The sequence below is a fragment of the Macaca nemestrina genome, chromosome 12, assembly GCF_043159975.1.
Source record: "Macaca nemestrina isolate mMacNem1 chromosome 12, mMacNem.hap1, whole genome shotgun sequence".
NCBI classification, from domain to species: Eukaryota; Metazoa; Chordata; class Mammalia; order Primates; family Cercopithecidae; genus Macaca; species Macaca nemestrina.
The window spans coordinates 47930452-47953753 of NC_092136.1; the positions used below are offsets into that span (position 1 = coordinate 47930452).

Sequence of the window (23302 nt, forward strand, 5' to 3'; positions counted from 1 at the left end):
TATAACATTTATTCTGCAACTCTGGCAGATGAAAAGATAAATAAGTAGGCAAAACACAGAGGATTTTTAGGGCAGCAAAACTATTCAGTATGACATTATAATTAGGTGGATCCATGTCATTATTCATTTGTCAAAACCCTTAAAATGTACAATACCAAGATCATCCATAATGTAAACCACCCACTTTGAGCACTAATGGTGTGTCAGTGGTGCAGGATATTGGTGGGGAAGGCTGTGAAGTAAGTAGAGGCAGGAAGTGTTATGGGAACTGTCCATACTTTCTTCTTAATTTTACTATGAACCTATATTTTCTCTTAAAAAATAGTCTATTTAAAAGGAAAAAAAATTGATTAATATGTATTATAAGTATTAACCCATTAGTTTTTTCCTATTTTGTACTGTAATAATGTTTATTGACATAAAGTTTAATAAAATTTTGCTGTTTAGGAAAAAAAAAAAGATAAGAGACTCTCTTCCCTTGGGGGTTTGATCCGTCTCAGGAATTAGCCACTGCCTGGTCTTTCTGAGCAAATCTTTCCAGGACCTCATCTCCCTGCACTGTCACTGTGGGATGGATGCTCAGCTCTCCAACCCAGCACTTGGACTTTGTGGGAGCCTAGTTGATGTGTACAAAATGAATTGAACTGAATTGGGCATAGCACCAGACACAGACCAGATACTAAGTAGGTATAATATTTATTCAGTGATTGGAACCTCTAGGGAGAATTCTATCTCAGATTTGTGTCATCCGTCCCCATGTGAACTCTAGTACCCTAATCTTCCTGCATGTGGATTCTTCTGGACTTGCCACTGGATTCCAGAGCAGACCTTGTTACTACCACCTCCACTATTCCCCTAATTCCCTAGCTTCCTCTTCTGCACACTGGTGATTCCCAAACAGGCTTGAGGAGAGCAATGTAAGGAGGCTCTGGTGGTGACCAGGCTTCAGGAATGGCAACAGTGCAGCTGCTCCTGGGCCCAGAGTGGCATCCATTCCTCCACCCCTCTGCTAGTGCCCCTCGGAGATTGGCATGTTCATTTAATAAGATGACTTTTAATGGAAACAACCTGAAAGTTCCAGCCAGGTCTAAAACACCAGCATGCAGGCAGGCCAGGTAAAAGATAGGAGAATAGGTCCTCCAGAAACTATTTAGGAGTATATACAGGCCGTAGGTTCAGCAAGGGGAAGTGGACTTGGCCTTCAAAGCAGCGAATGTGGCCTCAGGCTAAGCTAACAGAGGTAGAGCCTCGGGGACTGTGTGTGCATCTTGGTGGGCTCTTCATCTCTGGACCTCAGCCAGCTCTGGATACCATACTTCTAGAGGGATGATGACAACTGAGAACCTGCTGAGGGGGCCCTGGTATGCAATGGGGACAAGCTACCAGGTCATACAGAGGGAGGAGGTATCACCAGGAGTGAAGAAATCTTAGAGGACAGGAGAGCAACACCTGAAGGGATTCAAATCTGAAGGTGCTGTGCGCATGCCCTTACTGCTTCATCTGCCAGGGCCACCTTTCTTTTGGCAGCACCAGGCTCCACAGCAGAGCTGCTGGTCCACGGCCTCATTCTTGTACCACATCACAGGGTGTGCTTGCTTCTGGACCTCTCCCAGCCTGTTTCCTCATCCACAGAGTGTGACCAAAATACCTTCTTTCCAGAGCTGTTAAATGAGATGGGTGATACAAAAGCCCATAACACCATATGTGATCATAGTAGGCCCTCAAGAGGATTAGTTTCTCTTTCTCCCCCCTCTCCCAAAGCAGCCAATAAGCCAGAAAGCCAGCAGTTCTGAGAGAACACAGAATTCAGAAAGACAGTCTGTAGGGAGGATTTCAGTTGTTTATAAAACAGGCCAACATGTTTCCACCTTGTAAGTTCTAAATCCGTCATCATAGCTCCCTAGATCTAAGAATAGTCACCCACTGGAGCCAACGTGCCACAGCACGCTCTCACTGCAGGTGACTGAGGAAATGTGTCCACAGCAGCCTCAGCAGCCTCCTACTCCTGGGGCTGGGGGTAAGGAGGGCTGGCCTCTGCCTATCCCAGCTTGGCTGTTTCTGAACCGCACCCAAATGCAGTTTTCTCTTCCATGCAATGTTGATCCAACACCTGCCTCACTGGGCTGCTGTCAGATGAGGTGCCTGCAGTGATGCCAGGGGGTGGTTGAGAGCAGTGGGGAGGTAGACCAGTGGGGACCTTTGCCATGGCATTGCCCCACTGTGGGCCTCAATTTCCTCCTGTGTAAAGGGAAAGTGATTGACAGAGAGAACTGGGTGACCTTTTGAGCAATGGGGTTCTAGAAGAAGTTCCAGAGCAGTCCTAGCCTTGCAGCTTAGAACCCATTAATTCAACACACTTATTTATCACTTGAACCAAGACCTTTCTTTTGTCTGGTTTGAAGGAGCCAGCCTGGGGAGCATGTATCTGCCCATTCTACTCTTCTGTGTCCACCTTCCTTCTCTTTCTTACACACTTCCATATCCACTCACACCACCAAACAAGTTCTCCAGGATTGGAAGGACTTTTGGTTTGTCTCAGCCCAGCCTCTGCCCACTGTGGGACTGTCCTGGGAGCTCAGGACCTCTGACAGAGCACCAGCTATGTTCTAGAGCAGTCTTCCAGTCATTGCAGTGTTCTTCCTGATAGCGAGCTACAATCGCCATGCCCATGGCTGCTTCTTCCCACATCCATGGGTTCTCTTTCGGCCTCTAAGAGAGAACAAGCAGCTCCATTCTCTCACTAGCCATTCATTCATTTGTCCTTCCATTCACACAACAGTATTGAGCACTAACATATGCCAAGCACTGTTTCAAGTACTGGGATATAGCAGCAAACAAAACAGAGTACCTACTCTGAAAGAGATTGTGTTTGGTTAGGAGAGAGAGATCATAAAATAAATATACTGTAAAAAAAATGAAGAAAAATAAAGCAGGTGAAGAGATAGAGATAGGAGTAAGGGTAGACTGCTATTTCATGTAGAGTTATCAGAGAAGGCCTCTCAAATAAGGTGGGACTTTAACAAATACCTGAACAACATGAAGGAGTGAACCTGTGGCTATCAGGGCCAAGAGCATTCCAGATAGCAGGAACAGCAAGTGCAAAGGTCCTGAGACAAGTAGTGTTTGAGGTACAGTAAGAAAGTCAGTGTCACTATGATAATGTTAACAGAGTGCATCGTGATAGAATGTGATGTCAGAGAAGGAGCTGGAGACCAGCTGTTGTTTATTCTGAGTAAGCGGAGAAGCCACTGAAGGATTCTAAACAATGCAGTGCCTTGTCTGACATAGGTTTTAACACAATCACTCAAGTTGCTGTGCGGAGAATAGAACATGCAGGGAAACAGAGGCAGCAGAGAGACCAGTTGGGCAGCCCTTGAGGGGTGATGGGGCCAGTGAGATGTGGCCAGATCCTGGCTGTATTTTGCACATTATCTTCCCAAAACCCTCTTTCCACAGGCCCTCCCCTTTTCTTACCTGGTGGACAGCCACAGCCTCCTTGCTGGCCTTACCCCCCCACCCATCTATTTCTCTTACCTCATTCTCAGGGCTGCTATGGATCTTGGTGAGAAGGGGACCCTAGGCCTGTCTGCTTTCCCACATACAGCCTTCTCTGAAGCAATGTGAGCCACAAACCCAAAACATCCCCAGAGTAATTCTGTGGGTGAACAGCCCCACTTCTTGATTCTGGAATAGCTTCTTCCTGCTGCCTCAGCTCCTGCCTCGAGGGTATCCTTGGCCCTGGAGACTGATGGATGGACTAATTCCTGAAAGGGCCTGTCTTAGTCCATATTTTGCTGCTATAACAGAATACCACAGACTGGGTAATTTCTAAAGAAAGAGGTTTATTTAGCTCAATAAATGGTTCTGGAGGCTGGGAAGTCCAAGATCACAGGGCCGCATCTGGGGAAGACCTTCTTGCTGCATCGTAACATGGCAAAAGGGCAAGCAAACATTCAAGACAGAGAGAAAAAGAGACCAAACTCCACCATAATTAGCCCATTCTCACAGTGGCAGCATTCATCCATTCATGAAGGCAGAGTCCCCATGACCTACTTCTCTCTTAAAGGTCCCGGTTCTCAACACTGTTGCACTGGGGATTAAGTTTCCAACACCTGTGCTTTTGGGGGCACACTTAAACCATAGCAGGGCCCAACACTGACAGTGCCTGTGTCCTCTGCCCAGCCCAATAGGACCATCATCCTCATAGCCATTCTCATGGCCGTTCTCTGCATGGCCTCCTGGGTCAGTGTCTCCTAGGTCATCCTCTCCTCTATGCTACCCCTCTGTCCCTTAGAAATATTATTATTTTTTAAATCATCATCTGTGTTATGGCTTTTTAAAATATTTGAACAAAACAGAAAATGAGGGTCACCTTTCCCCCATTTCCCCCTCTCTTCCTCAGAGACTGTTCTCAGTTTGATTTGTACATATAAAAATATATAGGGGCTTTACATAACTTTATGTTAAAAAGAAGTTTTAATATGTAAGGACCCTGGCCTGAAGGGGGCTCTGGCTTTTTGAAATAATCTTCTATTGATGAATATTCTTGGGGCCCCCCAGTCTTTCGCAGTTGCAAACGGTGCTACAGTAAACACTACTGTCCATGCCCCTTTGTGTACACATGCCGTCATTTGCCATAATTGTCTTTTCCCACGGCTGTCTTCCTCAGTGGATGGGGACCCTGAGGGCACAAACTGAATTTTCCTCTTCTCTGGGTCTTGTGTGCAGCACAAGTCCTAAACCAGAAAAGGCACCCACATGATGAAATAAATGGACTCAGGTTGGGCAAGAGCATGGCAATGTGAACAGCCTGGGTGAATTCAGGGAGCTGACAGTAAGCCTGTGGGGCTGGAACACTGAGTTGGGAACAGGAGTGATGATGCCAAGATGAACAGACTACTGAGGGGCCTTGGGAGCCAGCTAAGGGGTCTGGACTTGGTCTCATAGGTGCTGTGGAGACAGGAAATTTTCCATGGGAGGACCTAGTCCAGGCTGCGTTTTTGCCTGATTTCTCCCACCCAGGCCAGCAGCCTCAGCGTAAAGGATAAAGTAGTAGTTGCAATTGTCCGGGCAAGGGAGCTGAGGACCTGATCCCCTTTTCCCATCCTGCTATTGCCATCTAGACCCAAAGCACTTCAGGAGGTCCCACTTCTGGGATTCCTCATTCCCTGTTCCTCACAGCAGGACCCTAGGGACCATTCTACCAGTTGCTGCCAAAAGGATGAGATCCCTATGAGCTTGGGTGGCTAAACACTCAGAAGTGTCTCCCAAACTTACCCCGCTCCAAGGCCCACCCCATCCTTCCTGACATCTACCAGAATCCAGAGCCCTCCTCTCCATGAGGGTGCTCAAACCTCACCCCTCCTCTCCATCAGCCTGGTAGTGCAGAAGAGCAATCCTGACTGTTGGTCTAGGCCTATGCATGCTCTTGGACAGGAGGAGACAACATGGACCATTGGCTACCTAATTTCTTGTGCCCATCTCTCCCTCCTCTTCCCACTGCCCAGCAGATGCAGAAGGGGGCAGGGCTTCAGCCCCAGTGCTCACAGGGCTCAGGGGGATTTCTGCTTCTCTGCATAGTGTCTTTCTCTCGCAAGCTGGAGTTGCCTTCCATTACTTCCTGTGTTCCCATAGGTGGCCTGTTACTCTGTACCTTTTCTTAACTACCTGGGAAGCAGTGTTTTTGCTAGAGAGAACAGTATAATATTAAATAGAAGAGGGCCTGGAGCCAGACTGTCTGGGTTCGAATCCAGCTCTGCCTCTTGTTACCTTGCACGGTTCATGTCATCACTCTGCAAAATGGGGATAATATTAGATGGCACTTCACAGGTTTGTTGTGAGGATTCAGTGAATGAATACTTGCAAAGTGCTTATCACAGGGTCTGGCATATACCAAGTATTCAATGATTGTATTACCATTTTCACATGGTGTGGAACTAGCGAAGGAGCCTGAGATTTGGGAGTCCTGGATTCTAGTCCTGACTAGAATAGCTGTGTGACTGTAGAAAGTTATTTTACCTCTTGAGCCTGGTTCTTCATCTGTAAAATGGAAGTAGTAATACCTCCGAGGGTTGCTGTGGAAATTAAGGTGACATTTTTATGAAACTGAGAAGCACCATCCCTAGGTCGCAGCCCTCATCCTCATGGTCAGAGGTAGTGGCTACAACTCCAGCTATCACATCCACGTTCCCGGTGACAGGATGAAGGAGGGACAAAGAAGAAGGAGCAGAGAGTGTAGCCCTCTGTCTTTTAAGGAAAAGTCCCATAAGCAGTTACCGAACATTTCAGCTTGACCCTCATGATCACACCTAGCTGCAAGAAAGGTTGGGAAATGTCTTGATTCTGTGGTTCAGGAGACAACCAGGAGGCTCTGCACACATGCTCAGGTGTTTATTCCTCCTTGGCAAGGTCCTCCAGCAGAAATGCTGCCCCCTTCCTAGCACTGGGCTGCAGTCCCAGCACCATACGGCCCTGTGAGGACTTAGTTGCCAAGAAGCTCAGGCAGGTGCCACAGACCCGAACAGATTTGGGTATTGTGTCCAGCTTGTGCCAGGGACCCTGCCAGTCCCGAGGTTCCGTTGCTTGCAGGGCTCTTAGGCTGACGCAAGTGTGGTGGGCTGTGAGCTCCATCACTCGTCACAGCCTAGATTGAGCCCTGTGAGCAGGGGGCCTGAACTCCAAGGGCCTAGGGAATCCCTCTGTAAATATGGGGCTCTCTACCCAAGGCTCAGCCATGTGCCCTGGGACCAGTAAACCAGGTGGGATTCCAGTGTCTTCAAGGACATGACAAGCGCCAAGCACACTGCAGAGAGCCCTCTGTAAAGCCAGGAATCATCCTCTAACTTACCTGTTTTGAAAACTGGACATTCCATGTTCCATGTAGCTTAGGGAGAGGCTTTCTGTGGGCCACTCTCCTTCCTCTTACTTCTGTGTGAGAACAGCCTGCACAGTAGCATCTTGCTGAGTCTGGAGGGCCTTGCCAGCTTCATTGTGCCCCTGAAAAGGTGGCCCTAAGTGAGGTTAGGGGGTGAATGAAACCTATTCTAAAATGCTAGAGGAGCTTATTACTGAAAGATGTCCTGCTGCAAGTCCTTCTGTTAAGGGGATAACAAATCCTTTGCTTTCTGAGTTCAGCATCCTGGCTTTTTTTTTTTTTTTCTATAGGCTTGTTTAAAGTGTCTGGAAACCCCAAACTTCCTATCATTCTACTGTAGACCTTCTCATCTGCTGCTGCCCCCCCATCTCCTCTGTGCTGTTTGCCACTGGTGTGGCTTTCCTTGCCTTTTCCTTCTCTTTCTATGGTCTGCTTTCCACATGGATTTGAGCTGTCGCTGTGTCAGGCATGGTGCTGGGGCATTGCTCCTCCTCCTAGCAACCCTGTGAAGTCGGTGGGGACCTATGTACCATTGTCACACGGTTGTGTGGTAAAGTGGGACCCAGGACAGGATAGCAGAGTCCGTACGCCATAGTCTGTAATATGTGTGCAGCAGGGGTTGGCAAACTATGACCAGATTTGACTTGCAGCCTCTTTTTGTGTGATGCTGCAAGCTAAGAATGGTTTTTAAAGGGTTATCAAAAAGAATACATGACAGAGACCTAACATGGCCCTCAAACCTAAAATATATCCTATCTGCCCTTTATAGAATAATCTTGGCAAGCCCTGGGATAGAACATGCAGACTTTAGCACAGATTCTGGGGCCATCCTGCCTGGATTCTAGAGCCTCTGTTTTATTCTCTGAAAAATGAGAATAATCAGTAAATTGTGGCTGCCTCACATGGTTGTTAGAATTAAATGAGATAAAGTACACAGAGCACCTAACCCAAAGTCAAGCTTTCTTTGGAAGTACTGTGGGGGGATATTACTGGGCCTTTACCAGGCTTCTCGACCCAGTGGGCATGAAAATCCTGGCTCTAGGCCTTTGGCTGACCCGGTCCCAGGCGTAGCTTCCTCAGAGTGCGTTCCCTTTGGCTGGAGGAGAGGGGCCTGCCAGCTTCCCACTGTGCTGTGTCCTGCTGGTAGGTCAGCTCTGCCTTCCTCCCACCCCCATCCCTGCTGACGGTCAGCTGGTGCCACTCACCAGGGCCGGGCACAAAGCCCATACCAGGTGCCGAACTAGGCCCAAAGGTACCAAGCCTCTTCCACTCTCCCTACGTTGTGCCTCAGCTCAACCTGGCTGGAACTCCTGCTTAACTGTAGGAGATGTGGCCTGGGGTTCATCCTCTCTGTATGCGCTTCCGCGTTTGTGGGCCAAACAGGCAGACATCTGTGTTTCCCTAAACCCAAGCTTTTGGCCAGTGATTGCCTTCCTACTAAGGCAAAGGGAAGGGAAGGGTAATTCTGGGGCCCAGTCAGCCACCCTCTTGATAGAGTGGTCTTCAAAACAAGTTTTCAATGGATAATGAGTTAAATGTAAAGAAGATTTAAAAATTCAAATTATTGAAATATCAAAAAGAAGTTTTTACTGCGCAGAACCATACACTTACCAAAGACAAAACTTTAAGTCAAACTGAGAAAAAAATAGTAATGCTAAATATATCAGAGAAAGAACTTATATTCTTAAAATCAAAGTCTTTCAAACCACAAAGCTCTTAATAGGTAACAACAACAATTACAAACATTTCTGTAGTACTATGTGCCAGGCACCATTCTGAGTATTTTGCATATACTCTACTTACTCATTTAACCCTTGTAAACAACTCTAATAAGGTGTTACTGTCCCCATTTAACAGACGAGAGAACTGAGATATAGAAAAGCTAAGTAACTTGCCTGAAGCGGCACAACTAATAAGTGGCGAAGCTGGGATTTGAATGCAGTCCATCTGGCTCTTGGGCCTGAGTACTTAAACTCTTCTGTACTAACCAGGGAAAAGATATGAAGCAGATAGTACACAAAGGAGGAAATATAAATATCTGATAAACATTAGAATCATGTTTCTATTTCAATGGTAGTCCAAACAGTACATGTTGAAACAAGAGATACCATTTTTTGTCTTCAAATTAGGAAGGTCTTTCAACATTATAACACTATTAAGTACCTGCAATGCTGAGTAAGACAGAGAGTCTCACAGATTGCTGAAGTTGTGTGCAAGTAGCCTTTCTGAAAAGTATTCTGGCGGTACTCAAAACAGTACTCAGGCGTCTCAAAAATGCCTATACTCTTTGACCAGGAATTCCCATTCTAATAATCTAATTTGAGAAAATAATTAGAGACAGACAAAGACTCATGCATAAAGATGTTCATAGCAATGCTATATAAAATAATGACAAATTAGAAACAAACTATGGATCTGATAATAGAATGCAGGTTAAGTAAATTGTTTAATCTTCATAATAGGCAATTAGGCAGCCATCATAAATAAATTTGTATAACAAAAGACACCATAAACAAAGTAAAGAGACACACCACAGACTTCTGGAAGAAGATACTTCCAATGCACGTAACAACAAAGAATCAGAAAAACAAAATAATACACAAAGAATACTTGCAAATCAATAAGGAAAAGGCAAACAACCAAAGAACAAAACAGAGAAAGAATGTATATAGACAATTCACAGAAGAGGCAACTTAAATGGGTAATCAACATAAAGCGCTACTGCTCCGTCTCACTAGTAGTCAGGGAAATGCAAACTAATTGAATGTACTCATGAGAATGGCAAGAGTCTAAAAGTAAGATATAGGGAAGCAAATTCATATCTGTTGTTGATGAGAATATGAATGTCTAGTCATTGGAGAGATATTTGGCCATACCTACTGAAAGTAAACATGCTTGCATATACACGCATGATGCACATATTCCCAGGAATCACCCTGTACAAATACCAGTTTGTACAAGGAGACATGTTCAAAGACTTTCATTGCAATACTGTCTATAATAGCAACCATATTAGTATTGTTGTTGCATAATATTATATATTTTCAATTGTTGTATAATAAAACAGCAGCAATGATATTATTAAATAACTATCCATCAAAAGGGACATGGGTAAGTGAAGTGCGATTTATATATAACGGGATACTATGCACAGTTAAAATGAAAATAACTGAACTAAATCTGTAACTACCAGCTCAGATAAATTTCGAAAACAATGATAAGTGTAAAGAGCAACTTGCAAAAAAAAAAAAAAGCATATGTGAATGATTCTATTTGTGTAAGTCTTTAAAACAAACTAAAAAGATCACAATATTTAAGGATATAGCTATGTAGAAAAATATAAAACAACCATGCAAATGATGTATACCAACTTCAAAATAGTGGTTACTTCTGGGAAGGAGGGTTGGATAGAGGGACAAGAATAGGAGGTGAGGCATAAACTGTATCTTTATGATTTTTTTTAAGAGAAGAGTTGAAGTAAATATGGCAAAATGTTAGCTAATGTTCTTAATCTGAGTGGAGATCTGCATCTTTCTATTAAATTATTTTCTGTTCTTTAATGCATATTGAGAAGAAAATTATTTTTAATTTACTTTTTTGTTTGTTTGTTTTTGAGACAAAGTCTCGCTCTGTCACCCAGGGTGGAGTGCAATGGCACAATCTTGGCTCACTGCAACCTCTGCCTCCTAGCTTCCAGCGATTCCCCTGTCTCAGTGTCCTGAGTAGCTGGGATTACAGGCATGCGCCACCACGCCTGACTAATTTTAATTTACTTTTTGAAGAGTTTACAATCCATGGAGAACTAGTTGTGCTATAATGTTAAAAAGCGGGACAAACATATACAAATATTTATAAATTTCACAAAGTAAAGGGTTGAAAGAGATATCCAAAATATTTCTAGTAGTGGGCAAGGGCAAGATTCTGCAAGTTTGCTTTTCCTTACACATCCATATTGTCCATTGTTTCTTTTCTTTTCTTTTCTTTTGTTATGAAGATGTATTATTTTTACATCCAGAAGATTTTTTAAACAACCACAGAAAAACATGAGTGAGTTTAGACCCTAGGACAGTGTCTAAAACCTAGGAAGATGTGTTATGATTGGTGGGGTGTTGGAGTTACCTGGGCATGACTGTTGGCTTGGCCACTTTCTGACTGTATGAATTTGTTCATTCTTGTATCTATTCGGCAAACACCTATTGAGCACCAACCGTGTACCAGGCACTGTCCTAGAGATACAGCAGTGGAGAAACTATACATGCTTTGTCCCTCACCACAGAGTGCAGTCTAGTGAAGAGAGGACAGTAAACACATCACCACACAAATCATCCCTCGCTACAGCGTGCCAGGTCCTCCTGAGGGAAGAATACATGGGCAGTCATGAGAATCTTATTTGGATTGGGTGGCCGGGGACCCTGGCCTCTGAGCGACAACTGGAATGGAAAACATGAAGAGGTGTGGAAGCCCAGTAAACTGAAGGCTTTGAGAGATAGGAAGGCCTTACTGGACATATTTAAGGAACAGAAAGGAACAGAAAGAAAGCCAGGGTTCTGGATGCAAAGAAGAAGGGGAAGAGTTGTGCAAGTAAGGCCACAGGATAGTCAGGAGCCAGATCACTCAGGCCTCACAGGCCAAGGGAAGGCCTCCTTAAAGACCGTGGAAAGTCACTGAAGGGTTTTAGGTGTAGAGTGACACGTGATTAGATTTGCAGTAGTCGAAGATCTCCTTGATGCTCTTTGAAGATCAGGGTGGATGGAGTGAGCAGCTGGGTTGGTTAGTTGGCTATTGGCATGGTCCAGGTAGGAGAAATGGTGGCCTGGATCAGGCTGGAGCTGACTGAGGAGATGGAGAAATGTGGGGAAAGATTTGAGATGTTTTTGGAGGCAGAGTCAGTAGGTCTGGTGATGGATTATATGTGGTGGTGACAGTAGGGAAGGGCCGAGGAGGAAAGCCGTGCTTGGAACATGAGCAGTCGTGGGTTTTGTGGGAATGGGAAGCATGCCTCGGGGGTGGGAGGGCAGCCGCCCTCGGAGGAAGGGAGGAAAGTAGGGATGGGGAGCATGCCACCATGTGTCCTTAAGCTTCGGCGTCTTCCTGTGTGAACTGGGGTTTATGATGATACCTGTACCCTCAGGGTGAATTTTTCAGCCCTATTATCCAAAACCTATTCTACAGCAGTCTGCCCTCTCCTTCACAGGTGGAGTGTGTTACTCTTGGGGCTGGAATGAGCATGGCATGTGTGGAGATGGCACTGAAGCCAACATCTGGGCCCCGAAGCCGGTGCAGGCTCTGCTGTCATCATCAGGACTCCTTGTGGGCTGTGGGGCTGGCCACTCCCTGGCCCTCTGCCAGCTACCAGCTCACCCTGCATTGGTCCAGGACCCCAAGGTCACCTACCTTTCCCCAGATGCCACCGAGGACACTGAATCTCAGGAAGCCATGGACAAAGAGAGAAACTGGAAGGAAAGACAATCAGAAACTTCAACCCAAAGCCAATCTGACTGGTCCAGAAATGGGGGACTGTGATAGAGAATCTTTAATAAAGTGGCTTTTCCCACCAAAAGCCTTCCCAGAGAATTGCTTTGTTGGGCTGTGGGGTTGGCCAAAGAAGGGCTCAGGAGGCAGTGATGGGTGGGCTGACCATAAACCAGAATGATGGCAGGCTGCTTGCCCAGTGCCTGGGACTCAAGGAGGCAGACATGCTTTCTACTCAGTAGAGGAGAATGAGGGATTAGGTCTTCACTAAAGATACGGAAAGCTAACACACCAGTAGGAAGGCTCTAGCCTGTCCCTGCCTGGTGGAGATAGAAAACCCAGTTCTATGTCCTTCATTATTTTGGCCCAGCAGCCTTCAATTCAGCAAAACAGAGGGTTCCTGGGACATGCCTAGAGCAGCCCCTCCTGGAGTTTTATTTTTAAGGCCCTGAGCACATGGTTTTCTAGTTCAAGGATATCGAGGTACCCTGATCAGATGACTGGATACTTAAATAGGAAAGATCTCTTATCTTGGTGACTGGGGGCGAGGGAGAAGGTTCTGGAGTAGGGGTGGAGGGAAGTAGAGAGGAGTACGTGGAGGAAGAGTCAAGACTTCTGGGAAGACCCAGTAGAGGAAAACCCTAGGATAGACAAGAGAGGCTAGAACTGATGAAACTCTCAGAAGATTTGTCTTCATCTGAGTCAGCCAGGATGCTGGAGCTTGTTTGTGTAACTATAATTGCTAAAATATATTGTTTCGGATGAGGGACAGGTCACAGCAGGAGAAGGGAAGTCTGTGGGGATAGCAACGTCAAAGACTCTGACCCCTGACCATCTGCCCCACCAAGCCCTAGCCTGTGCAGGAGGAGGGCCCTCAGGTAAGATGGAGACCAGGCTAGATCCCCATTCCCTGACTTCCCTGTGGCTCTGGGGGACATAGGACCTTTCTTTCTGCTGTGACTGGCAACAAGCCTTTTGCCAGAGGACCTCAGAGAATGGACTTTCTCTGGAGAACCATATGGCAGTGTCACCAGCTAGGCAGCCCAGGTCTGTGGCCCATCCCACACTGCCTGCTTGTGACTCAGAATGAGTCTGTTAGGGCTGGGCTGCAGTGGCTTCAAGTTACAAAATCCCAGGATACCAAAGTTAAAGGCCCTTGAAAGACCATCCAGCCTAGTGGCTGTCACGCTGCATTCTTTAGAGTCCTGGGAGTCTCCTGAGAACTCAGTGGCCACTTTGTGGGTTAAGGAGGCCAGGTAGATAGAGGTCCAGGCTCCCCCGTCCCACACACACACACATCTTATTCCAAGCAGCTTTAGTTTTTCTCTATATTGGGCTTCACATAACATTTCGTTTGACAAGAGGTCCTTGAGAAAGTTTTTATTCAACACTGATTTTATTCAACATTTTCATTTGTTCGTGTGGGAAAATGGAGGCCAAAAGAGGGGAAGGGACCATCTGAAGGTCATAAACCTCACTACCAGGCCAGGGTCCTGATTGGGAAGTGACCCAGCTAAGTCCTTGAGTGAGACAAGAGTGTGATGGAGAGTAGCCCTGGGACCAGGAGTGAGTTCAGCTCAGAAGAGGAGGATGAGGGCAATCTTGAGCTTCCCAGGCTTGAACGTAGAGACCACTGACAGCCATAGGCTGACCTTGAACATCATGCATGGAGTCCTCCCAATATTGCACCCTAGAAACATGGCTGCCCTGGCCAGCAAATCCCTTGGTTCCCCACCTCTCAGAACCAATAGAGGCCAGTACAGTCTCCAAGAACTTGAGGAATGGGAAGGATATCTCCTTGCACTCGGAGCTTGATTTGCCAAGATGACCAAACAAACCACAGAGATGGAGCAATCAGATGGCCCAGAGGTGACCCATATTGGAGCAACCCAAGGTCACTGGCCCACCACCCACTGTCCTACAGGTCTGTATCAGGCCGGAAAGCAATCCCACACCAGATAGCACTCAGGCCCATACTACCTACATGGTTACCACTCACAAAGAACCAATGCACTCTCTCTCACAAGGTTCCAGTTCAGAGCTCCCTCCTACCTCTTTCAGCAACTGCTGGAAGAAACCAAAATCCCAAGGCCTCTGCTGCTGAGTCCTATTGCCTCTCCCATGACCTCCTTGTGAGCACCAAAAAGAAGTGTCTCAGGGTTCCTTCCCAGCCTGAAACAGGATCAGGGGGTGCATTAGCTCCTGAGCCCTTTGATGCAGAACCTCAGACTCTCAGAACTGAGTCAAACCCTTCTTAGAAGCAGACAGGGGCAGATAATCCACATGTGGAAGAATGAATGGCTGCTGGCCCTAGAAGACATCATAGACCATCCCGTCACCTTGAGTTCCTCCAGTTTTGCCTTTCCAGACATCAGTTTTGGGCAGATGGGCTCTCTCCATGCTCCTTCACTGGCTGAATCTGATGAGTGTCTGAAAGCACTCATCAGATAATGACTGAGGAGGTGTCGACAATGTCTCCCAGATTTTTTTCTGCACCCTTGGATTGCTATTGGCTATTATCAGACCTTGTAGATGTCCAAGCCCCTTGTTCCTAATAGCCTGTGAGCTGTTTGAGAGCAAGAGACCAGGTCTTCATCAATTTGGGAACCCCTTCACCAAAGAGGGGTCCTGGAATGGAGGAAGTACCCAATAAATGCCCATGAGTGAATTCATCAGTATAACCCACCCACCGTGGGGGGAAGGGTAAATGAGTGGATTCTCTGATCCCCTTTGTCACTATTCATCCTCTACTTTTAGCCCTTTTTCAAATATCATAACCATTTGACAGTCAATTTATGACAACATCATTCACCTGGTAAGCTAACATGCCATAAGAGCTGTGGCTATTTGAGAAAATACTCACTTGTTTTTAAAAACTAGTTTTTTTCAATGAACTAAAAGAATCAGTCTTCATATTCCTCCTGTGTGAGAAGGAAGAAAGGGAAAGAGGGGAGCAGGCCCCACTCTGTGCTCCCAGGTCATTGGCCTGGCCCTTGGAGTGATGGTTGAAGGTCGAGCACAGACCAGATGCTGATGGGACGTCTCCCTCCCTATCATACTCACCCTCCCCTCCTGATCACAAGTACCCCATCATCCCTTGACACTCCCACCACCCTTGGCCCTGGTGGGTTGTGAGGGCCATGAGATCAGCCTTGGGTGAGATTGTGCTTAGGAATGGTGAATCTAGGCCTAGGGCTCAGGCTTAAAGCCTTCTCACCAGCCCCAGGCATCCACCACTTCTGGGTGAAGTGACTTAGTGATCAATTGAAACTGGGAGTTAGGGAGTTAGTTGGGAAACTGTTGGGGGCGGGGGTGATAGAGGGAGGGCGCGGGTCCGTGCAACTGCCACAAGTTCAGAATTTCAGAGTGACTGCAGTGTGGAGGGAGGAGGGAGGAGGGAGGAGCAGCTGGTGAGGCAGTGGGCTTTGCCAGCTAGTTGAAGGAGCTGAAACTTCAATCTTAGGGCAACAGGGTGTTTAAGCAGGAGAGTGAAGTTGGCCAGCTGTGTGTCGGGGAGGCCTGGGGCAGGGTCAGAAGTGGCTCCCTTCTGTCACATTCACGGCACTTCCTGAAGGAGGGCAGGAGGCCAGGTCCTGAGGTCCTAGGATTCAGGACCAGCCACTCTAGTGTTCCTATCATTTCCACCCCCTAATGGCCAGCCCCTGAAGGCCTCAAGTAGCTTGAGACAGTTGTAACCTGAGCTCTGGAGTCAGACCACCTGGGTTAAAACCCTGGCTTCATCACACATTGGCTCTGTGGCTTTGGGCCATTACTTTACCTTTCTGCGCCTTGTTTCACCTCTAAAATGGGGCTGTTAGGTGACTGTGAGCTGTCATTAGACAACATGTGTAAGACACCCGCATGTAGTAGATGCTCAGTACATATTAATTGCCCCATTAGCTTCTGTGTCCCTGGAAATCCATATTCCTAACAGCTTTTTGCTGAGTCCCACTTTGAGTCCACCAGCAGCACTTCTTTGCTGGTGGATCCCTAAGTAGAGTGGACGTTACCCTCCCTGCAGCAGCAGAGGCTACTTGGCTTGTGCAGCCTGATGCTTATGAATGCTGGTGGCAGCTCTGGTAGAGGCCCTGAGCAGAGGCCTGACCGTACTCACTACTCCACTGACCCCAACCCCTTGTTTCCTGGACTGCATGGGGCATCAGGAAGTTGAGGCCAATACTTGGAGATGATGAAAAACTGTTAGATGAGAATTTGATACACACTTGAAGCTTCCCACCCGCCCATCTGATCATGGACTCAGGCCATGCTGGGAGGCATCAAGGGGACAAAAATCAGAGGGAGACTGACACTCACTTGTCTGTGGCCCTGGGCAGATCCCTCCCTTCTCTGGGCCTCATTTCCTCATCTGGAAAATGCTCAGAGGTTGACTCTCATGGCCATTATGGACTCTTTCCACCTGAGCATTCCTGGAGTCTCTAATGGATAGAAAAGAATTGGAACCCCAAACCTCCACTTTGCCACCAAAACCAAGTGAACAACCCAAGACAGTCAAGATCCCTAGGAGAGGGCTTTACCCCTCCCAAGATGCCTCCAGGCCGAGAGAGGGGTATGTGATGAGGGCATCCATCAGACTTGGCCTGGCAAGGGTGCTGCCGGGTAGGGCACCCAGATCTGACAGTCAAACCCTACCTCTGGCTTCATCAGAGTCAAGAATGGCCTTAGAAGTGAGGTGACCATGGTCTGCATAAGGGGCTGGGAGCTCTAACATGGCCCATCAGTATGGCATGATTCATGGAGAAGTTTCCTGGTCAGGTGAACCCCCTAGAGGATGTTCTGGTCTTAGGACCTTATAAGCCCTGTGGCTTTGAAAGCTGCCTCCCTCCCCTGACCCAACAGGATCTGCAGCCCAAGGGGCCACCCTGCCCAACCAAGCTGTAGAGGGCAACTTCTTCCTTAGGGCCTGACTTTCCCCCAGCGAGACGACAAGCACCTGAAGGTGGATCCTTGAGACCAGAGCAGCTAGGGCCCAGGTTTACCCCAGCCCAGCCACAGGGGACCAGAGGCCCAGACCAGAACCACGACACTGCCTGAAGGCAATAAAAACCCAAATTCATGCTTCATCTCAAAAGTCAGCTTTTTATTATCGGGGGCCAGGGCCCAGGGAGGGGAGGTCGTTGAGCTAAAGCATCATTGCTCTCTTTCCAGGAAATGTTGTGAGCTGCAGTGAAAGCTCGAGATGTTGCATTTTTTTCAACTCAAGCATGTGTTTTTCAAAAATATCATCCTTCCCCCCCACCCCACTAATTTTAGAATCAGACCAAAGCCAAGCTACTGTCCTCTGTTTCTGTTGGGAAAATACTATATTTATTCGAGATGCAGAAGTGTGTCTCTGCAAACCTCCGACTGCTTCAGGAAAACAAATCTGCTTTAGACTATACAGAAACCATGATACAAAATTTATTTCATGCTAGAATCGCTTTGCATAACATTGGGCATGCAGGTTTTTACTCTGAAGTACTAAATTGCATACGATGCCAGGTTGTGCCTTAGTAAAGGTGGAGGAGGGTGCTCCTCCCGTGGTCCTGATCTTTTGGTGCTCTACATCCTGGTTTTAATGGAACACTTGGAAAATCCATATGTGGTGATTATTTACTATGAACAATTTGTTATGAAAGTTGGTCACACTGGATCTACACCGATAAGATGAGAGAATCAACCTAGACTAGCTGCTGTCAGGGGTCTTGGGGAGATGTCCGCTGGGTCACAAGCATGCCAAACGGGGAAGAAGGCAGCCGTGCGAGTTTCCACAATTCTATTTGGAGCAAAGTTCTCAGTTTCCACGTGAGAGATGAACTATGAAGGTGAGGTCAATATGACCGATGACTGACCAACTGCCCTTTTTGGAAGCTTTCCTCTTGATCTTGTGTACAAAAAGGAAGCAATCCATTCCCCATCTCCGTCCCTCCTCCCCTCGCCCCTCACCCCCAGAAATGTACAGGTTTCTACCGAACGCTGTTACAGTTTGGCTCCAACAACGTGTGTCAAGGTCAAGAGCTTTGAAAGAAAATAGAGGGCTTTTGATGTTTTCCTTTTCGTTATTGTTGTTCAGGGTAATCATACAGTTGCAGGGGGTTGGTGGGTTTGGTTTGCTGGGTTTTCTGTTTAACTTCATGCAAGTCATGCTAAGGAGCCCCTCCACCCCCCCTCCCCAAATAAAATAAAATTTTAAAAAATGAAAAGAAGGAAAAGAAATCCTCTACGGTCAGTTACCATTTGGCCGTAGAAAAAGCTACGTCCGTCCTAGTACAATGCCTGGGCCACTCGGACTCGTCCGGCAAACCTGCATGGCGTGAATTTACTCTGTCCGAGGGTGAGGAGGGGCTGCAGATCCACCCAGATGCTTAATAGCCACCAGTGTCCTCGGCCAAGCCGCCTGGTCAAGTCACTCTCACAGCCTCTGTCGGCATATACTTAGCAATGACAGGGCTTTCTTTGCAAAGATCTGTATGTAAAGAATACAATTAACACTTGAGCTTCTCTTCTTGGCTCTCCCATCCCGCTTGGTACTTAGTTTTTAAGGAGGAGGAGGAAAGACAGAGCAGCCGCATGCAGAGGCAGGCAGATTCTTCTCCAGCTGGCTTGGTTTGCCCATGCACTGAGCCAGCCTAGCACGCCTCTTTCTCTCTCTCCTGGGGGAATGGGATGAGTCCCTACTTCTGCTCCGCACATTGACTCACACACCTGCGTGCCTTGTGGCTCAGAATTAGCCTGAGAAAAACAAGTCCTCGGCGGCTGTCATGGCTCCATGAGAGCGCGGGCCAAATGGATGTGAGTGGGAACACTTCACCCTTAGCGCCTCCCAAAGACTCTGGCACCTAAGCTTCGGTGGGACTGAGGAATGGGTATCTCCTATGGACCGTGCTTACCACTGGACTCCCAGCCGCTGCAGGGAGGGGGTCTGCTCCTGTCCCACACTCCCTGGGCTTCCGGCAGCACAGTAAAGAGACTGTCCTGCCTGCTCTTTGGGGCCACACCAATTGGTCTAACATTCAAGATGACGGAGACAGAAAGCCCGCGAGAGCTTCCTGGGCAGGCATGGACACTGGAAACCATCTACCTGCTTTTCCCCTCACTCTTTGGGTATTCTGCTTCTGGGGATTCTAGCACCTCCAACTGGGAAAAAGCCAGTCGCAAAGGGGAACATCAGGCCCATCCATGGCCGGTGCCAAGAATGGGACCCTCCTGAAGGCTGGCAGCCCTCCGCCATGCAGCACCATGCAGGGAGTTGCATACCGTGCCAGGGCCCAAAGGACCGCTGGGCAGGGCAGAGAAGCAGAGACCAGCCTAGACCAGGTGGGCACAACTAAGCACCAGTGACCAGAACCACGTTCCCTCATCTCTGTGCGGGCTGCCTCTGCTCTTCTCAAAGGTTTGCCTTTGCTTTTGCATTCTGTGTTTTCTCCTGCATATGGTTTAATCACTTCAAATACTGGAGCAGTTGTGAGTGACCATAGGCTGCACCAACTGTTGATTTCAAAAACCCAACTCCTTTTCTGACCCAGCCTGCTCACCCCGGTCAGCATGCATCTGTGTGCGCATGTGAGGCGCTTCAAGACATGCACGAGCTGCCCAGCCAGTCTGCTGCACCAAGAAAGGCGTCCTCTGCCTTCTAGGTCCGGGCCAGTACCTGGAGCCTTGAGCTCAGGCGCCCTGGGCCCCCACCCCAAGCCTCTCCCCAGCCCGTGCTGAAGCTCTAGGAGAAGCCTTTCTTTCCAGTGGGGTTAGCCTAGCGTTCTGACTACAAGGAGACCTGGAACAGAGGCCACCAGTGGCCTCAGCCTTCACCAACCACAAGAGGGTGCTGACCACACCCGGGGCAGAAGCTCATGGGTGCTGGGGATGGAAGGCGCTGCACCGTCCTGCTCAACCACCTTCTCTTGGCAAGTTCTCGATCTGCCACTGGCAATATTCTGACTACAAGGACAATGGCCTTACCCCCAAGCCCTGAACACATCTCTGTCTTCTTGCCTCTCCTCCCTCTGGCCTGTGGGTTGATTATCTTTCAAGGATCCTCTTCCATGCCAAGAACATGGATCCTGGGTAGTTAAGTTCACAGGGTCCTGGCCCACTCCACTGCCCTCCTCAACCAGGGGAGAGGAGAGATCACTTTGCCTTTGGGACCTGACCTGCCATCTGCCAGAGCAACCTAGGGGAGTCAAGGCTCCTCCTGCATTCCTGGATACCCCCTGCCTTGGGGTCATGGCCTAAAGTCAACCTGTCCAGTCACCTCTCAACTCCCAGCTCAATACCAACCCACAGCTGCCAGGGCCTCAGGTTCTCTCTTCGAGCCTGACATCTCACTTGGGGGAAAGGACCTCAGGCCTCCAGGGGCCGACCCTGGCAGACTCCCTCCATCCTTGCCCCCCTCGGTGTGCCTGCCTGCCCCTCAGCACCCTTGCCCGCCGCCCTGCCCACCCATCTGCAGGAGCGCGAGGCGGCCCGGACGATGCACAGTGCTCCAGCTTCCTCTACATACCCTTTCTCATTCCTCCACCAGGTGGGCACGCGTACTCCCCGGTTGATAAGAGGAAGCAGGGTCCGTATCTCTCGCGGGTGCCCGAGCGCGTAAAGGGCAGGCCCTCATCGGGAGTGAGGGCCTGGTCTATGTGGGGGCAGTCTTCGTTCGCCAGCGCGGCCTTCGCCACCTCCCCATTCAGTTTGGAATCTTCAAACATATAAGCAGAAGCTATTGAGACACTGAAAACTGTTTAGTGGGGGGCAGGGGGGGACAGGCCAGAAGCGGGGTAGTGGCAGAGGGCAGCTCGAGTGTCCCTGAGGACGGAAAAGCGGGCGGGCTGTGGAGGGAGGAAGGCACAAGGCAGGGGGCTTGGGGGAGTTCAGCTCATTCAGGCAGCCTTCGGGCTGCCCACAGTGCTGGGAGTGGGGACTCCTGGGTTTGCTCAAAGTTTGCAAAAAGATGAGTTGGTGATGGGCCCAGCAGGTGTGGTGCTGGGGGTCGGCCCCGAGCCCCAGGCAGGGCCGATGAAACAGGATGGTGTGGATGCAGTCATGGGGGAGAGCCAGACACACAGCTCAGGGAGAAGACAGACACTGACACGCAGAAACACTCCAGCCCAGAGAGGGGCCTTTCCGGACCCCTCTGCTGCTGACCAGAGCCCGGCTGCCTCCCGTCCGCAGCCAGCCAGTTGCTTGGGCTTCCCTAGCCCCGCCCAGACCACCTCATCTACTCTACCCCATCTCCCGTTTGGATCTCATCTGATCACCTGGTTCACACCGCCCCCACTCCCCATCTAATAACTCAGCCTGCGCCCGCCCCGCCCGTACAGACCCAAGCAGGTCACTCTGTATGCCCTGTTCCCCGTACAGATTAAGCCTGGTCACACAGTCTACTCTGTTCCCACACGGACCTGGTCCAGTCACTGTATGCCCCGACCCCCATACAGACCAGTCCTGGTCACACAGTTTCCTCTCTGCCCATGCAAACCCAATTTGACCACTCCATCTGCTCCATCCCCCACACGGACAGACCCAAGCTGATCACTCGGTCTGCTCTGGTCCCCACACATATCAAGCCAGTGTCTTCCACTCCATGCTGCCCCCAGCAGGCCTGGTCAGCTTGCACAGGCACCACAAGGATGTATGCATGAGGCTGTGACAGCAGGACATGGATTTGGGAGGGGCTCCCATTCCTCTGTCCCCTCTGGTCAGTGTCCCCGGCAAAGCAAGGCAGATGAAGGTGTAGAAGACAACAGCGGCTGATGGACTTGGGTGGGGGAAATTGGAGTTCTGACCTCTGTGGCAGCCTGAGAAGAAGCCTGGGAGGAGGTCTGGGAGCACATTTGGTGGGGGGCAAAATGTGGCCAGAGCAAGGAGCCCCGTCTCTCCAAGATCTTGGAGCAGAGCCGTGGAAGCCTCTGGAGCTGACAGAGGTAGCCCTAACTGGTCTTTGCCCCCATCCCATCACTCTTGAGGACCGAACCTGCCCCAAACTCTCTGCCCTCAAAGCAGAATCTTCCTGGCCAGGGTGGAACCAACTCCAATACTTCATCTAGGGTGAGAGCCTCAAGCACAAGCCCTTTTGTGGAAGAGGGAAACCAACTTGGGCATGACCACGTTAGGGGAGGCTCTCTGAAAGAGGAGACAGGGCGAAAAGGCTGGAGACAATGTCCACCCGATTGAACACTCTCCCGTGATCCTGTTCACATCATGTAACTACACGCAGAAGTGATCCTTCCCCACGTGCACACACTGGGCGTGCACGTGGGTGGGATCACCACCCGTGTACACATCATGTCACTACAAAGAGGCAGTCAGTCAAAAGAGAAATGGACCAATCAGGTTTATTCGTAAAGCAAATCCAAAAAAATCCCATCATAATTTTGGAACTTAAAAAAAAGTCTTTCGTACAAGATGGCAAAGCATTTCACGTACAGTGCGTTTCTTGACAAATCCCAGGGGCTTCACTTCCCAATTTACTCTGAACCAAAAAGGCCAGTTGCCAAGGTAACTCTGACACCATGTGACTGGGGCCGGGGCATCTCTGGGGTCTGGGGGCATGTCTGCAGGCACACACATGTGCTCACAGACACGCTGGTTCTGCCTCCCACTCTGGCTGGCCCCGTCTTCCATCCAAGGGTCTCCGGGCTGAGGGAGGAGGGTGCTGGGAGAGGGGAGGGAAACATTATGGAGAGGATGCGTATGACGATGTGGGGGTTGAGGCCCATAGCACCCTGCATGAATTTTCCTCAAGGGGAGAACAGTGGGTCCTCCAGGCAGCGTCTCCTTCTGGGCGGGGAGTGAGGACTCTCGGAGTCTCTGTTGGCCATCCTTTGCCAGGGGAGGTGTCCACAGCCTGCAGTTCTTGCCTGGGGGGGATGGGTCAGAGTGGGGGGGTGCCTTCTCTCTGCCTCTGCGTCTGCCTCTGCGGAGATGGTGCCACCTGAGACCCTTCTCTGGCTCTGAATGCTGGGCCCC

At 49.0% G+C, this 23302-nt stretch overlaps 2 protein-coding genes across 20 annotated transcripts in view; one reads left to right on the forward strand and one right to left on the reverse strand.

The window, feature by feature from the left end:
- Positions 1–12434, forward strand: part of LOC105486966 (secretion regulating guanine nucleotide exchange factor) — a 241559-nt gene extending 229125 nt beyond the window's left edge. For 8 of the 17 annotated variants that reach the window (XM_011750173.3, XM_071075004.1, XM_071075005.1 and 5 more), the window contains one exon: positions 12069–12434. In XM_011750173.3, the coding sequence (XP_011748475.1) occupies positions 12069–12397 (329 nt within the window). In that variant the 3' untranslated portion in view covers positions 12398–12434. The remainder of the gene's footprint in view (positions 1–12068) is intronic. The other 9 variants (XR_011610786.1, XR_011610785.1, XR_011610787.1 and 6 more) reach the window with 4 other exon arrangements.
- A 5310-nt stretch (positions 12435–17744) lies between these two features.
- LOC105486967 (potassium voltage-gated channel subfamily C member 1) overlaps positions 17745–23302 on the reverse strand; it is a 47083-nt gene continuing 41525 nt past the window's right edge. Inside the window, exons 3-4 of one of the 3 annotated variants that reach the window (XM_011750178.3) lie at positions 20844–21032; positions 17745–18809 (exon numbers count right to left, since the gene is read on the reverse strand). In XM_011750178.3, the coding sequence (XP_011748480.1) occupies positions 18745–18809; positions 20844–21032 (254 nt within the window). In that variant the 3' untranslated portion in view covers positions 17745–18744. Of the gene's footprint in view, positions 18810–20843; positions 21033–22642; positions 23194–23302 lie in introns of those variants that run through there. The other 2 variants (XM_011750177.3, XR_011610780.1) reach the window with 2 other exon arrangements.